This window comes from Ips typographus, linkage group LG15, assembly GCF_016097725.1.
Source record: "Ips typographus isolate SLU linkage group LG15, UJ_Ityp_2.0, whole genome shotgun sequence".
Lineage (NCBI taxonomy): Eukaryota > Metazoa > Arthropoda > Insecta > Coleoptera > Curculionidae > Ips > Ips typographus.
Window position 1 is genome coordinate 8,573,708 of NC_138436.1, and position 13,256 is coordinate 8,586,963.

Below are 13,256 nucleotides of genomic sequence, written 5' to 3' on the forward strand. Positions count from 1 at the left end.
GAAAATATGATCAAATCACGTGATTGATTGGTCGGTTTGGCCGCTAGAGGACGTCAAAGCCACTATAGACGACAAAAACACTGTTTTCTTGACACTTGTCTCTTTGTCACTGAATAACTCGCTTATTTGACAGTTGACGTCAAAATGTCACTGAAACAAAAATGTAGCCCAAAGTGTGAGCTTTCAGAAAATATGGCCGCTTAAGTTAATCGATTGCACCGTTTGGCCGCTAGAGGGCGTCAAAGCTGCACGGTAAACGCTAATTAAGGCAACGTTTACACAGTCACTTTTACCTCATTTTGGCACACTTTCTCTCATGGCAGTCTTGATTAATCTTCCGACCGGTCAACAATGCCGCGTCTCGTCGTAATTGTGACAGTTTTGACGTGTCTACGTCACTGTGACAGTTCAGTGACAGCCGTCAGTTTTCCGTCAAATTTGACAGTTTCGATGGGCGTAAACGTGACGTCACCTGTCAAATTATACCTTCCAGTGGCCACGGTGAGCAAGTTTCCGCCCATTTTGGAGTTTTTCGTGCAAAAAATCCAGTCCGCCCAATCCGCCTACGTTTACGAGGATCTGAGCCGCCCGTCCACTTACGACCGCCCAACGTACACTTTGACGCCCATGGAAATGGCCCTGTTCCACCCGTCCACCACGGTGCCGCCCAATTTTGACCGGTTCGACTATGAGGAGGCCCGCCCAACGGGCGAAACGCTGTTTTATCCGTAACCGAAACGCTGACAGGTAGGTGACAGTTTGACATCCCAAAACTCGGTTATTTTGACAGATACGTCAAAATGTCACTTAACCGAATTTGTAGCCCCGACTGTTCTCGACAACTTGTCAGATTACGTGTTTGTCAGAAAAGTGTCAAATAAGCGAGTTTTTGCGCGTGGAAACTTTCAATGCGCTTGATTCTGTCAAATTGAAGCTCCCGTCAATTTGACCTGCTGTAACTCGGTTATTATGACAGATACGTCAAAATGTCATTTAACTGAATTTGTAGCCCTGACTGTCCTTGACAACTTGTCAGATTACGTGTTTGTCAGAAAAGTGTCAAATAAGCGAGTTTTTGCACGTGGAAACTTTCAATGCGCTTGATTCTGTCAAATTGAAACTCCCGTCAGTTTGACTTGCTGTAACTCAGTTATTTTGACAGATACGTCAAAATGTCATTTAACTGAATTTGTAGCCCAGAGTGTCCTCTTTCCGATGACCTAGAAAAATGTACGAAAATTCGTACATTTAGGGTGTTTTTTTAAGGAAAACTGTACTAAATGTATGTACGACCGTATTCGGGTAAAATGGTACCGTTAGGAACCCGTTTAAAATGCAATTAGGTTGTAAAAACAAATGAAAATCGTCTTCAGTCTAGATTAATCGCGGTCGGCGAACGGTTCTTAGTAAAAAAAAAAAAAATGGTACCATCAAGTGGTACCGCGGTGGTTCTGGTGGTTCTTGTGTTCGGAAGCACGTTTCGTGGTGCCTGCAGCGCTCCTTCCGCTCGAAACGGCAAAGATATCGTGCTGGTACCCGTCGTGGTACCATCCACCAGGTCGGTACCACTCAAAACAGAGAAAGAGTGCACTAAAAATGTACAGAAAACATTGATTAACTTTGACGCCCTCTAGCGGCCAAACCGTTCAACTAACCCATCAACATTTTTACGTCAATGGAAAGCTTATTTCATTGGCTATCCATTGACGTATAAAACTCCATCAAAAGTGCCAGAAATAAGCGAGTTATTTAGGTTTGAACGAAAGAGTGCACTAAAAATGTACAGAAAACATTGATTAACTTTGACGCCCTCTAGCGGCCAAACCGTCCAACTAACCTACAAACTTTTATACGTCAATGGAAAGCTCGTTTCATTGGCTATCCATTGACATATAAAACTCCATCAAAAGTGCTAGAAATAAGCGAGTTATTTAGGTTTGAACGAAAGAGTGCACTAAAAATGTACAGAAAACATTGATTAACTTTGACGCCCTCTAGCGGCCAAACCGTCCAACTAACCTACAAACTTTTATACGTCAATGGAAAGCTTATTTCATTGGCTATCCATTGACATATAAAACTCCATCAAAAGTGCCAGAAATAAGCGAGTTATTTAGGTTTGAACGAAAGAGTGCACTAAAAATGTACAGAAAACATTGATTAACTTTGACGCCCTCTGGCGGCCAAACCGTGCCATTAACCCATCAACATTTTTACTTCAATGGAAAGCTTATTTCATTGGCTATCCATTGACATATAAAAGTCTATAGAAAGTGTCCCAAATAAGCGAGTAATTTAAGTTTGAACAGAAAAGTGCACTAAAATTGATAGGTCAACTTTGACGCCCTCTAGCGGCCAAACCGTCCAACTAACCCATCAACATTTTTACGTCAATCGAAAGCTCGTTTCATTGGCTATCCATTTTTCAGGGTGACGTCACTCCAACCAGGCCTCCGGAACCCAAACGGGTACCGTGGTCCGTTTGATTTCGTCGGTCAGCTGATTCAACAGGTTCCATGGTTGCCAATTCAAATCAACGTTCCAAACATGTTCCAAACGATCGGAACCGGTTGGAACCAGTTCACGGAACAGGTGGGAACCGGGTTCAATCAGTGGTGGCAACAATGGAACCAACGGGTACCGTTCCTGAACCGGAACCCAACGGAAAGTGACGTCAAACAACCGATGGTCGTTATGGTACCGGTGGAGTACCCTGGCGGGCAACAGCTGGTACTGGACGAGGCTATCGACGCATTTCCATAGCAAACAACTGACCGATTTAGTGTAGTGTCGTTTTGTTGTCAATTTTTTGACGTTTGGTACCAATAAATGTGTCAATTCTGAGTGTTATTAGAGGAAAAGTGGTTCTTAACTTTGACGCCCTCTAGCGGCCCCACCGTCAAACCGATCAATTCGTGCGGGGATATTTTCTGAAAGCTGACACTTTGGGCTACATTTTTGCTTCTATGTCATTTTGACGTCAGCTGTCAAATAAGCGAGTTATTCAAGGTCAAAGCGACAAGTGTCAAAAAATCATTGTTTTTTTTTATTTAGTCACTTTGACGCCCTCTAGCGGCCAAACCGATTAACCAATCACGTGATTTGATCATATATTCTGTAAGCTGACATTTTGGGCTACATTTTTGTTTCAATGACATTTTGACGTCAACTGTCAAATAAGCGAGTTATTCGAGGTTAGAGCGACAAGTGTCAAAAAATCAGTGTTTTTTTTTTATTTAGCGACTTTGACGCCCTCTAGCGGCCAAACGACCAAACCGATTAACTTAAGCGGTCATATTTTCTGAAAGCTGACACTTTGGGCTACATTTTTGTTTCAATGACATTTCGACGTCAACTGTCAAATAAGCGAGTTATTCAAGGTTAGAGCGACAAGTGTCAAAAAATCACTGTTTTTTTTTATTTAGTGAAACTTTGACGCCCTCTAGCGGCCAAACCGTTCAACTAACCCATCAACATTTTTACGTCAATGGAAAGCTCGTTTCATTGGCTATCCATTAACATATAAAACTCCATCAAAAGTGCCAGAAATAAGCGAGTTATTTAGGTTTGAACGAAAGAGTGCACTAAAAATGTACAGAAAACATTGATTAACTTTGACGCCCTCTAGCGGTCAAACCGTGCCATTAACCCATCAACATTTTTACGTCAATGGAAAGCTTATTTCATTGGCTATCCATTGACATATAAAACTCCATCAAAAGTGCCAAAAATAAGCGAGTTATTTAGGTTTGAACGAAAGAGTGCACTAAAAATGTACAGAAAACATTGATTAACTTTGACGCCCTCTAGCGGCCAAACCGTTCAACTAACCCATCAACATTTTTACGTCAATGGAAAGCTCGTTTCATTGGCTATCCATTGACGTATAAAACTCCATCAAAAGTGCCAAAAATAAGCGAGTTATTTAGGTTTGAACGAAAGAGTGCACTAAAAATGTACAGAAAACATTGATTAACTTTGACGCCCTCTGGCGGCCAAACCGTGCCATTAACCCATCAACATTTTTACGTCATTGGAAAGCTCGTTTCATTGGCTATCCATTGACATATAAAAGTCTATAGAAAGTGTCCCAAATAAGCGAGTAATTTAAGTTTGAACAGAAAAGTGCACTAAAATTGATAGGTCAACTTTGACGCCCTCTAGCGGCCAAACCGTCCAACTAACCCATCAACATTTTTACGTCAATCGAAAGCTCGTTTCATTGGCTATCCATTTTTCAGGGTGACGTCACTCCAACCAGGCCTCCGGAACCCAAACGGGTACCGTGGTCCGTTCGATTTCGTCGGTCAGCTGATTCAACAGGTTCCATGGTTGCCAATTCAAATCAACGTTCCAAACATGTTCCAAACGATCGGAACCGGTTGGAACCAGTTCACGGAACAGGTGGGAACCGGGTTCAATCAGTGGTGGCAACAATGGAACCAACGGGTACCGTTCCTGAACCGGAACCCAACGGAAAGTGACGTCAAACAACCGATGGTCGTTATGGTACCGGTGGAGTACCCTGGCGGGCAACAGCTGGTACTGGACGAGGCTATCGACGCATTTCCATAGCAAACAACTGACCGATTTAGTGTAGTGTCGTTTTGTTGTCAATTTTTTGACGTTTGGTACCAATAAATGTGTCAATTCTGAGTGTTATTAGAGGAAAAGTGGTTCTTAACTTTGACGCCCTCTAGCGGCCCCACCGTCAAACCGATCAATTCGTGCGGGGATATTTTCTGAAAGCTGACACTTTGGGCTACATTTTTGCTTCTATGTCATTTTGACGTCAGCTGTCAAATAAGCGAGTTATTCAAGGTCAAAGCGACAAGTGTCAAAAAATCATTGTTTTTTTTTATTTAGTCACTTTGACGCCCTCTAGCGGCCAAACCGATTAACCAATCACGTGATTTGATCATATATTCTGTAAGCTGACATTTTGGGCTACATTTTTGTTTCAATGACATTTTGACGTCAACTGTCAAATAAGCGAGTTATTCGAGGTTAGAGCGACAAGTGTCAAAAAATCAGTGTTTTTTTTTTATTTAGCGACTTTGACGCCCTCTAGCGGCCAAACGACCAAACCGATTAACTTAAGCGGTCATATTTTCTGAAAGCTGACACTTTGGGCTACATTTTTGTTTCAATGACATTTCGACGTCAACTGTCAAATAAGCGAGTTATTCAAGGTTAGAGCGACAAGTGTCAAAAAATCACTGTTTTTTTTTATTTAGTGAAACTTTGACGCCCTCTAGCGGCCAAACCGACTAACCAATCACATGGTTTGATGGTATTTTCTGAAAGCTGACACTTTGGGCTACATTTTTGCTTCAATGACATTTTGACGTCAGCTGTCAAATACGCGAGTTATTCGAGGTTAGAGCGACAAGTGTCAAAAAATCAGTGTTTTTTTTATTTAGTGAAACTTTGACGCCCTCTAGCGGCCAAACCGACTAACCAATCACGTGATTTGATCATATATTCTGAAAGCTGACACTTTGGGCTACATTTTTGTTTCAATGACATTTCGACGTCAACTGTCAAATAAGCGAGTTATTCGAGGTTAGAGCGACAAGTGTCAAAAAATCACTGTTTTTTTTATTTAGTGAAACTTTGACGCCCTCTAGCGGCCAAACCGACCAACCAATCACGTGATTTGATCATATATTCTGAAAGCTGACACTTTGGGCTACATTTTTGTTTCAATGACATTTTAACGTCAACTGTCAAATAAGCGAGTTATTCGAGCTCAAAGAGACACGTGTCAAAAAATCAGTGTTTTTTTTATTTAGTGAAACTTTGACGCCCTCTAGCGGCCAAACCGACTAACCAATCACATGGTTTGATGGTATTTTCTGAAAGCTGACACTTTGGGCTACATTTTTGCTTCAATGACATTTCGACGTCAACTGTCAAATAAGCGAGTTATTCGAGGTTAAAGCAACAGGTGTCAACCAGCACAATTTTTGACACTGTCACCACAGTGTCAGAAACTGTCAAATTACCGTCAAACCGTTCATTGCGCGCGCACTCAAAATCAATCATGCAACCGGAATTACCTCAAGAAAATTCATCGTTACCCTCAAAAACCCTCCCAAACCCTTACAGTGAGGATGGTAAGTTTTTGAGTAATTTTTGAGGTTTTTTTTTGAGTGAGTGAGGTGCAGACACTACAAGGTACTCGGGGGACGTCCTCACCGACCACTCCAGCCTCACCGACCTGGAGGACCTCACCTCCCCCCTCCAGGGGGAGGTGGAGTTGCGCGAGCAACTCCACCTCCAAGACCACCAATTGAGGCTGCTGAGGGAGGAGTAAGTGTGAGGCCACCCTCACTCAACCTCCTCAACCTCCTCGTGGTTTCAGATTGTTGGAGGAGAGGAAAAAATCCTCAAAAATGGAGAAAAAACTCAATTTTCTCAAAGAGAACCAGGAGGTTTTCGTGAGGCTGAAAGAGGCCTACATTAGCATGAAATACAATGAGGCCGCGGGAAAGAGGATGATTGAAATACGGGAGAGAGGAGTGCAAACGTGGGAGGGCGCCATCTGTCCCTCCTGCGTGGAAATGGAGGCTTTGAGGAGGCAATTTGAGTGCCTGGCACGAAAATACAGCCAACTCTACCTCCTCACACCGTAAGTTGCTATTTTTGAGGTTTTTTTGAGGTTATTTGAGTAGGAGTGAGATGGAGAGACTCCTCAACACCGTCAAGTACCTCAAAGATTTGGTGGAGCGTCGTGAGGAGGGCTGGAGGAGTGGATTTGAGCGTGAATGTCACTATCAGGTAAACCACATTTTTTTCAAATAACTCCGTTATTTGACAGTTGACGTCGAAATGTCATTGAAACAAAAATGTAGCCCCAAGTGTCAGCTTTCAGAATATATGATCAAATCATGTGATTGGTTGGTCGGTTTGGCCGCTAGAGGGCGTTAAAGCCATCCCTGTCAAACCTGACTTGTACTGTGACACTCCTTGCTTTAACGTCAAATAACTCGCTTATTTGACAGTTGACGTCGAAATGTCATTGAAGCAAAAATGTAGCCCATAGTGCCAGCTTTCAGAAAATATGGCCGCTTAAGTTAATCGGTTTAGTCGTTTGGCCGCTAGAGGACGTCAAAGTCAACAAGGTTTTCACCTCAAACTTATTTTGACACTTTTCATTTTGGCATTGAATAACTCGCTTATTTGACAGCTGACGTCAAAATGTCATTGAAGCAAAAATGTAGCCTGAAATGTCAGCTTTCAGAAAATATGTCCGCTTAAGTTAATCGGTTTAGTCGTTTGGCCGCTAGAGGGCGTCAAAATCAACAGAGTTTTTACCTCAAACTTATTTTGACACTTTTCATTTTGGCCTTGAATAACTCGCTTATTTGACAGTTGACGTCGAAATGTCACTGAAGCAAAAATGTAGCCCAGAGTGTCAGCTTTCAGAAAATATGGTCGCTTAAGTTAATCGGTTTAGTCGTTTGGCCGCTAGAGGGCGTCAAAGACAACAGAGTTTTCACGTCAAACTAATTTTGACACTTTTTACTTTGGCATTGAATAACTCGCTTATTTGACAGTTGACGTCGAAATGTCATTGAAACAAAAATGTAGCCCAAAGTGTCAGCTTTCAGAATATATGATCAAATCACGTGATTGGTTGGTCGGTTTGGCCGCTAGAGGACGTCAAAGTCGCTGAATAAAAAAAAACACTGATTTTTTGACACTTGTCGCTTTAACCTGGAATAACTCGCTTATTTGACAGTTGACGTCAAAATGTCATTGAAACAAAAATGTAGCCCAAAGTGTCAGCTTTCAGAATATATGATCAAATCACGTGATTGGTTGGACGGTTTGGCCGCTAGAGGACGTCAAAGTCGCTAAATAAAAAAAAACACTGATTTTTTGACACTTGTCGCTTTGACCTCGAATAACTCGCTTATTTGACAGTTGACGTCAAAATGTCATTGAAACAAAAATGTAGCCCAAAGTGTCAGCTTTCAGAATATATGATCAAATCACGTGATTGGTTGGTCGGTTTGGCCGCTAGAGGACGTCAAAGTCGCTAAATAAAAAAAAACACTGATTTTTTGACACTTGTCGCTTTGACCTGGAATAACTCGCTTATTTGACAGTTGACGTCGAAATGTCATTGAAACAAAAATGTAGCCCAAATTGTCAGCTTTCAGAATATATGATCAAATCACGTGATTGGTTGGTCGGTTTGGCCGCTAGAGGACGTCAAAGTCGCTAATTAAAAAAAAACACTGATTTTTTGACACTTGTCGCTTTGACCTCAAATAACTCGCTTATTTGACAGTTGACGTCAAAATGTCACGGAAAAGAAAAGATTGCTTAGAAAGTGAGCTTTCAGAAAATATTGCGTTTTAGAGTCGTATCGCGTTACTGGAGTCGGAAAACGAGCAATTACGTCATCGTAACCTCAAAATGTCGGACGAAATCCCCGATGATGCCACCGCAGCAGATTCGAAACTGGCGAATAAAAGAGAACTGTCAAACGAACAGGAAAAAATGCGTAAAACCGTCAAAAAGTAAGTAAAAACGTCAAATGTCAAATTTCGAATTTTTGACAGCTGACATTTTCCAGACCAAATGACAGCCAACTGTCAAATGTCGTTAGGCAGGCGCAGACGCGAAGACCGTCGAGTCCGTTACGATTTCCGGCCAGTCACGTGGTCGATGCCGCCATCTTGAAAATGGATCAGCTGTTTGATTAGCACAACTGTCAAATTGAGAAAAAAAAAAAAACAAATAAATGTCACTGCAACTGTCACAACTTTAAACCTCCATAACTCGGTTAGTTGATAAGCTACGAGAAAATTGAATAGAAAGGAAATTGTAGGGAATTTCACACTCTACAAGATCGTTTCTAAGCATTTTTGTCGTAAACGGTCTCCTAAAGAAGTTGCGGAGCAAAAACCGTGCGGTTGCACAAAAATGCTTTAGCGACTCCACTTAACTTTAAACCTCCATAACTCGGTTAGTTGTTAAGTTAGAGGAAAATTGAATAGAAAAGAAATTGTAGGGAATTTCACGCTCTACAAGATCGCTTCTAAGCATTTTTGTCGTAAACGGTCTCCTAAAGAAGTTGCGGAGCAAAAACCGTGCGGTTGCGCAAAAATGCTTTAGCGACTCCACACACAAATTTAAACCTCCATAACTCGGTTAGTTGTGAAGCTACGAGAAAATTGAATAGAAAGGAAATTGTAGGGAATTTCATGCTCTACAAGATTGCTTCTTAGCATTTTTGTCGTAAACGGTCTCCTAAAGAAGTTGGGGAGCAAAAACCGTGCGGTTGCGCAAAAATGCTTTAGCGACTCCACTTAACTTTAAACCTCCATAACTCGGTTAGTTGTTAAGTTAGAGGAAAATTGAATAGAAAAGAAATTGTAGGGAATTTCATGCTCTACAAGATCGCTTCTAAGCATTTTTGTCGTAAACGGTCTCCTAAAGAAGTTGCGGAGCAAAAACCGTGCGGTTGCGCAAAAATGCTTTAGCGACTCCACACACAAATTTAAACCTCCATAACTCGGTTAGTTGTTAAGTTAGAAGAAAATTGAATAGAAAGGAAATTGTAGGGAATTTCACGCTCTACAAGATCGTTTCTAAGCATTTTTGTCGTAAACGGTCTCCTAAAGAAGTTGGGGAGCAAAAACCGTGCGGTTGCGCAAAAATGCTTTAGCGACTCCACACAAGTTTAAACCTCCATAACTCGGTTAGTTGTTGAGTTAGAAGAAAATTGAATAGAAAGGAAATTGTAGGGAATTTCACGCTCTACAAGATCGTTTCTAAGCATTTTTGTCGTAAACGGTCTCCTAAAGAAGTTGGGGAGCAAAAACAGTGCGGTTGCGCAAAAATGCTTTAGCGACTCCACACAACTTTAAACCTCCATAACTCGGTTAGTTGTTAAGATAAAAGAAAATTGAATAGAAAGGAAATTGTAGGGAATTTCACGCTCTACAAGATTGCTTCTTAGCATTTTTGTCGTAAACGGTCTCCTAAAGAAGTTGGGGAGCAAAAACCGTGCGGTTGCGCAAAAATGCTTTAGCGACTCCACACACAACTTTAAACCTACATAACTCGGTTAGTTGTTAAGTTAGAGGAAAATTGAATAGAAAGGAAATTGTAGGGAATTTCATGCTCTACAAGATTGCTTCTTAGCATTTTTGTCGTAAACGGTCTCCTAAAGAAGTTGGGGAGCAAAAACCGTGCGGTTGCGCAAAAATGCTTTAGCGACTCCACACACAACTTTAAACCTCCATAACTCGGTTAGTTGTTAAGATAAAAGAAAATTGAATAGAAAGGAAATTGTAGGGAATTTCACGCTCTACAAGATCGTTTCTAAGCATTTTTGTCGTAAACGGTCTCCTAAAGAAGTTGGGGAGCAAAAACAGTGCGGTTGCGCAAAAATGCTTTAGCGACTCCACACAACTTTAAACCTCCATAACTCGGTTAGTTGTTAAGATAAAAGAAAATTGAATAGAAAGGAAATTGTAGGGAATTTCACGCTCTACAAGATTGCTTCTTAGCATTTTTGTCGTAAACGGTCTCCTAAAGAAGTTGGGGAGCAAAAACCGTGCGGTTGCGCAAAAATGCTTTAGCGACTCCACACACAACTTTAAACCTACATAACTCGGTTAGTTGTTAAGTTAGAGGAAAATTGAATAGAAAGGAAATTGTAGGGAATTTCATGCTCTACAAGATTGCTTCTTAGCATTTTTGTCGTAAACGGTCTCCTAAAGAAGTTGGGGAGCAAAAACCGTGCGGTTGCGCAAAAATGCTTTAGCGACTCCACACACAACTTTAAACCTCCATAACTCGGTTAGTTGTTAAGATAAAAGAAAATTGAATAGAAAGGAAATTGTAGGGAATTTCACGCTCTACAAGATCGTTTCTAAGCATTTTTGTCGTAAACGGTCTCCTAAAGAAGTTGGGGAGCAAAAACCGTGCGGTTGCGCAAAAATGCTTAAGCGACTCCACTTAACTTTAAACCTCCATAACTCGGTTAGTTGATAAGCTGGAAGAAAATTGAATAGAAAGGAAATTGTAGGGAATTTCATGCTCTACAAGATGGCTTCTTAGCATTTTTGTCGTAAACGGTCTCCTAAAGAAGTTGGGGAGCAAAAACCGTGCGGTTGCACAAAAATGCTTAAGCGACTCCACTTAACTTTAAACCTCCATAACTCGGTTAGTTGTTAAGTTAGAGGAAAATTGAATAGAAAGGAAATTGTAGGGAATTTCATGCTCTACAAGATCGTTTCTAAGCATTTTTGTCGTAAACGGTCTCCTAAAGAAGTTGGGGAGCAAAAACCGTGCGGTTGCGCAAAAATGCTTTAGCGACTCCACACAAGTTTAAACCTCCATAACTCGGTTAGTTGTTGAGTTAGAAGAAAATTGAATAGAAAGGAAATTGTAGGGAATTTCATGCTCTACAAGATCGTTTCTAAGCATTTTTGTCGTAAACGGTCTCCTAAAGAAGTTGGGGAGCAAAAACCGTGCGGTTGCACAAAAATGCTTAAGCGACTCCACTTAACTTTAAACCTCCATAACTCGGTTAGTTGTTAAGTTAGAGGAAAATTGAATAGAAAGGAAATTGTAGGGAATTTCACGCTCTACAAGATCGTTTCTAAGCATTTTTGTCGTAAACGGTCTCCTAAAGAAGTTGGGGAGCAAAAACCGTGCGGTTGCGCAAAAATGCTTTAGCGACTCCACACAACTTTAAACCTCCATAACTCGGTTAGTTGTTAAGTTAGAAGAAAATTGAATAGAAAGGAAATTGTAGGGAATTTCACGCTCTACAAGATCGTTTCTAAGCATTTTTGTCGTAAACAGTTTCCTAAAGAAGTTGGGGAGCAAAAACCGTGCGGTTGCACAAAAATGCTTTAGCGACTCCACACAAGTTTAAACCTCCATAACTCGGTTAGTTGTTAAGTTAGAAGAAAATTGAATAGAAAGGAAATTGTAGGGAATTTCACGCTCTACAAGATCGTTTCTAAGCATTTTTGTCGTAAACGGTCTCCTAAAGAAGTTGGGGAGCAAAAACCGTGCGGTTGCGCAAAAATGCTTTAGCGACTCCACACAACTTTAAACCTCCATAACTCGGTTAGTTGTTAAGATAAAAGAAAATTGAATAGAAAGGAAATTGTAGGGAATTTCACGCTCTACAAGATCGTTTCTAAGCATTTTTGTCGTAAACGGTCTCCTAAAGAAGTTGCGGAGCAAAAACCGTGCGGTTGCACAAAAATGCTTAAGCGACTCCACTTAACTTTTAACCTCCATAACTCGGTTAGTTGTTAAGATAAAAGAAAATTGAATAGAAAGGAAATTGTAGGGAATTTCACGCTCTACAAGATCGTTTCTAAGCATTTTTGTCGTAAACGGTCTCCTAAAGAAGTTGGGGAGCAAAAACCGTGCGGTTGCGCAAAAATGCTTAAGCGACTCCACTTAACTTTAAACCTCCATAACTCGGTTAGTTGTTAAGTTAGAAGAAAATTGAATAGAAAGGAAATTGTAGGGAATTTCACGCTCTACAAGATCGCTTCTTAGCATTTTTGTCGTAAACGGTCTCCTAAAGAAGTTGCGGAGCAAAAACCGTGCGGTTGCACAAAAATGCTTAAGCGACTCCACACAACTTTAAACCTCCATAACTCGGTTAGTTGTTAAGCTGGAAGAAAATTGAATAGAAAGGAAATTGTAGGGAATTTCATGCTCTACAAGATCGTTTCTAAGCATTTTTGTCGTAAACGGTCTCCTAAAGAAGTTGGGGAGCAAAAACCGTGCGGTTGCACAAAAATGCTTAAGCGACTCCACTTAACTTTAAACCTCCATAACTCGGTTAGTTGTTAAGTTAGAGGAAAATTGAATAGAAAGGAAATTGTAGGGAATTTCACGCTCTACAAGATCGTTTCTAAGCATTTTTGTCGTAAACGGTCTCCTAAAGAAGTTGGGGAGCAAAAACCGTGCGGTTGCGCAAAAATGCTTTAGCGACTCCACACAACTTTAAACCTCCATAACTCGGTTAGTTGTTAAGTTAGAAGAAAATTGAATAGAAAGGAAATTGTAGGGAATTTCACGCTCTACAAGATCGCTTCTTAGCATTTTTGTCGTAAACGGTCTCCTAAAGAAGTTGCGGAGCAAAAACCGTGCGGTTGCACAAAAATGCTTAAGCGACTCCACACAACTTTAAACCTCCATAACTCGGTTAGTTGTTAAGTTAGAGGAAAATTGAATAGAAAGGAAATTGTAGGAAATTT

The 13,256-nt window shown here is 40.9% G+C and overlaps 3 protein-coding genes across 3 annotated transcripts; all 3 read left to right on the plus strand.

The window, feature by feature from the left end:
- Positions 1-608: 608 nt before the first annotated feature.
- LOC145738519 (uncharacterized) lies at positions 609-2,861 on the plus strand. The gene is made up of 2 exons (XM_081993372.1): positions 609-747; positions 2,430-2,861. The coding sequence occupies exons 1-2, from the start codon at positions 689-691 to the stop codon at positions 2,761-2,763; spliced, it is 393 nt and encodes a 130-aa protein (XP_081849498.1). The 5' UTR covers positions 609-688; the 3' UTR covers positions 2,764-2,861.
- On the plus strand, positions 1,191-4,673 carry LOC145738517 (uncharacterized). The gene is made up of 2 exons (XM_081993370.1): positions 1,191-1,558; positions 4,242-4,673. The coding sequence occupies exons 1-2, from the start codon at positions 1,422-1,424 to the stop codon at positions 4,573-4,575; spliced, it is 471 nt and encodes a 156-aa protein (XP_081849496.1). The 5' UTR covers positions 1,191-1,421; the 3' UTR covers positions 4,576-4,673.
- Positions 4,674-5,960: 1,287 nt separating this feature from the next.
- On the plus strand, positions 5,961-8,779 carry LOC145738513 (uncharacterized). The gene is made up of 6 exons (XM_081993364.1): positions 5,961-6,119; positions 6,171-6,315; positions 6,368-6,634; positions 6,678-6,783; positions 8,374-8,534; positions 8,591-8,779. The coding sequence occupies exons 1-6, from the start codon at positions 6,047-6,049 to the stop codon at positions 8,718-8,720; spliced, it is 882 nt and encodes a 293-aa protein (XP_081849490.1). The 5' UTR covers positions 5,961-6,046; the 3' UTR covers positions 8,721-8,779.
- Positions 8,780-13,256: the final 4,477 nt, after the last annotated feature.

Coding starts and splice junctions, on each gene's coding strand:
- LOC145738519 (XM_081993372.1), top strand. CDS start 689: ATGAGGAGGCCCGCCCAACGGGCGAAACGCTGTTTTATCCGTAACCGA. Junction 748..2,429: donor CGTAACCGAAACGCTGACAG/GTAGGTGACAGT, acceptor TCCATTTTTCAG/GGTGACGTCACTCCAACCAG.
- LOC145738517 (XM_081993370.1), top strand. CDS start 1,422: ATGGTACCATCAAGTGGTACCGCGGTGGTTCTGGTGGTTCTTGTGTTC. Junction 1,559..4,241: donor GTCGTGGTACCATCCACCAG/GTCGGTACCACT, acceptor TCCATTTTTCAG/GGTGACGTCACTCCAACCAG.
- LOC145738513 (XM_081993364.1), top strand. CDS start 6,047: ATGCAACCGGAATTACCTCAAGAAAATTCATCGTTACCCTCAAAAACC. Junction 6,316..6,367: donor TTGAGGCTGCTGAGGGAGGA/GTAAGTGTGAGG, acceptor TCGTGGTTTCAG/ATTGTTGGAGGAGAGGAAAA. Junction 6,784..8,373: donor AGCGTGAATGTCACTATCAG/GTAAACCACATT, acceptor ATTGCGTTTTAG/AGTCGTATCGCGTTACTGGA.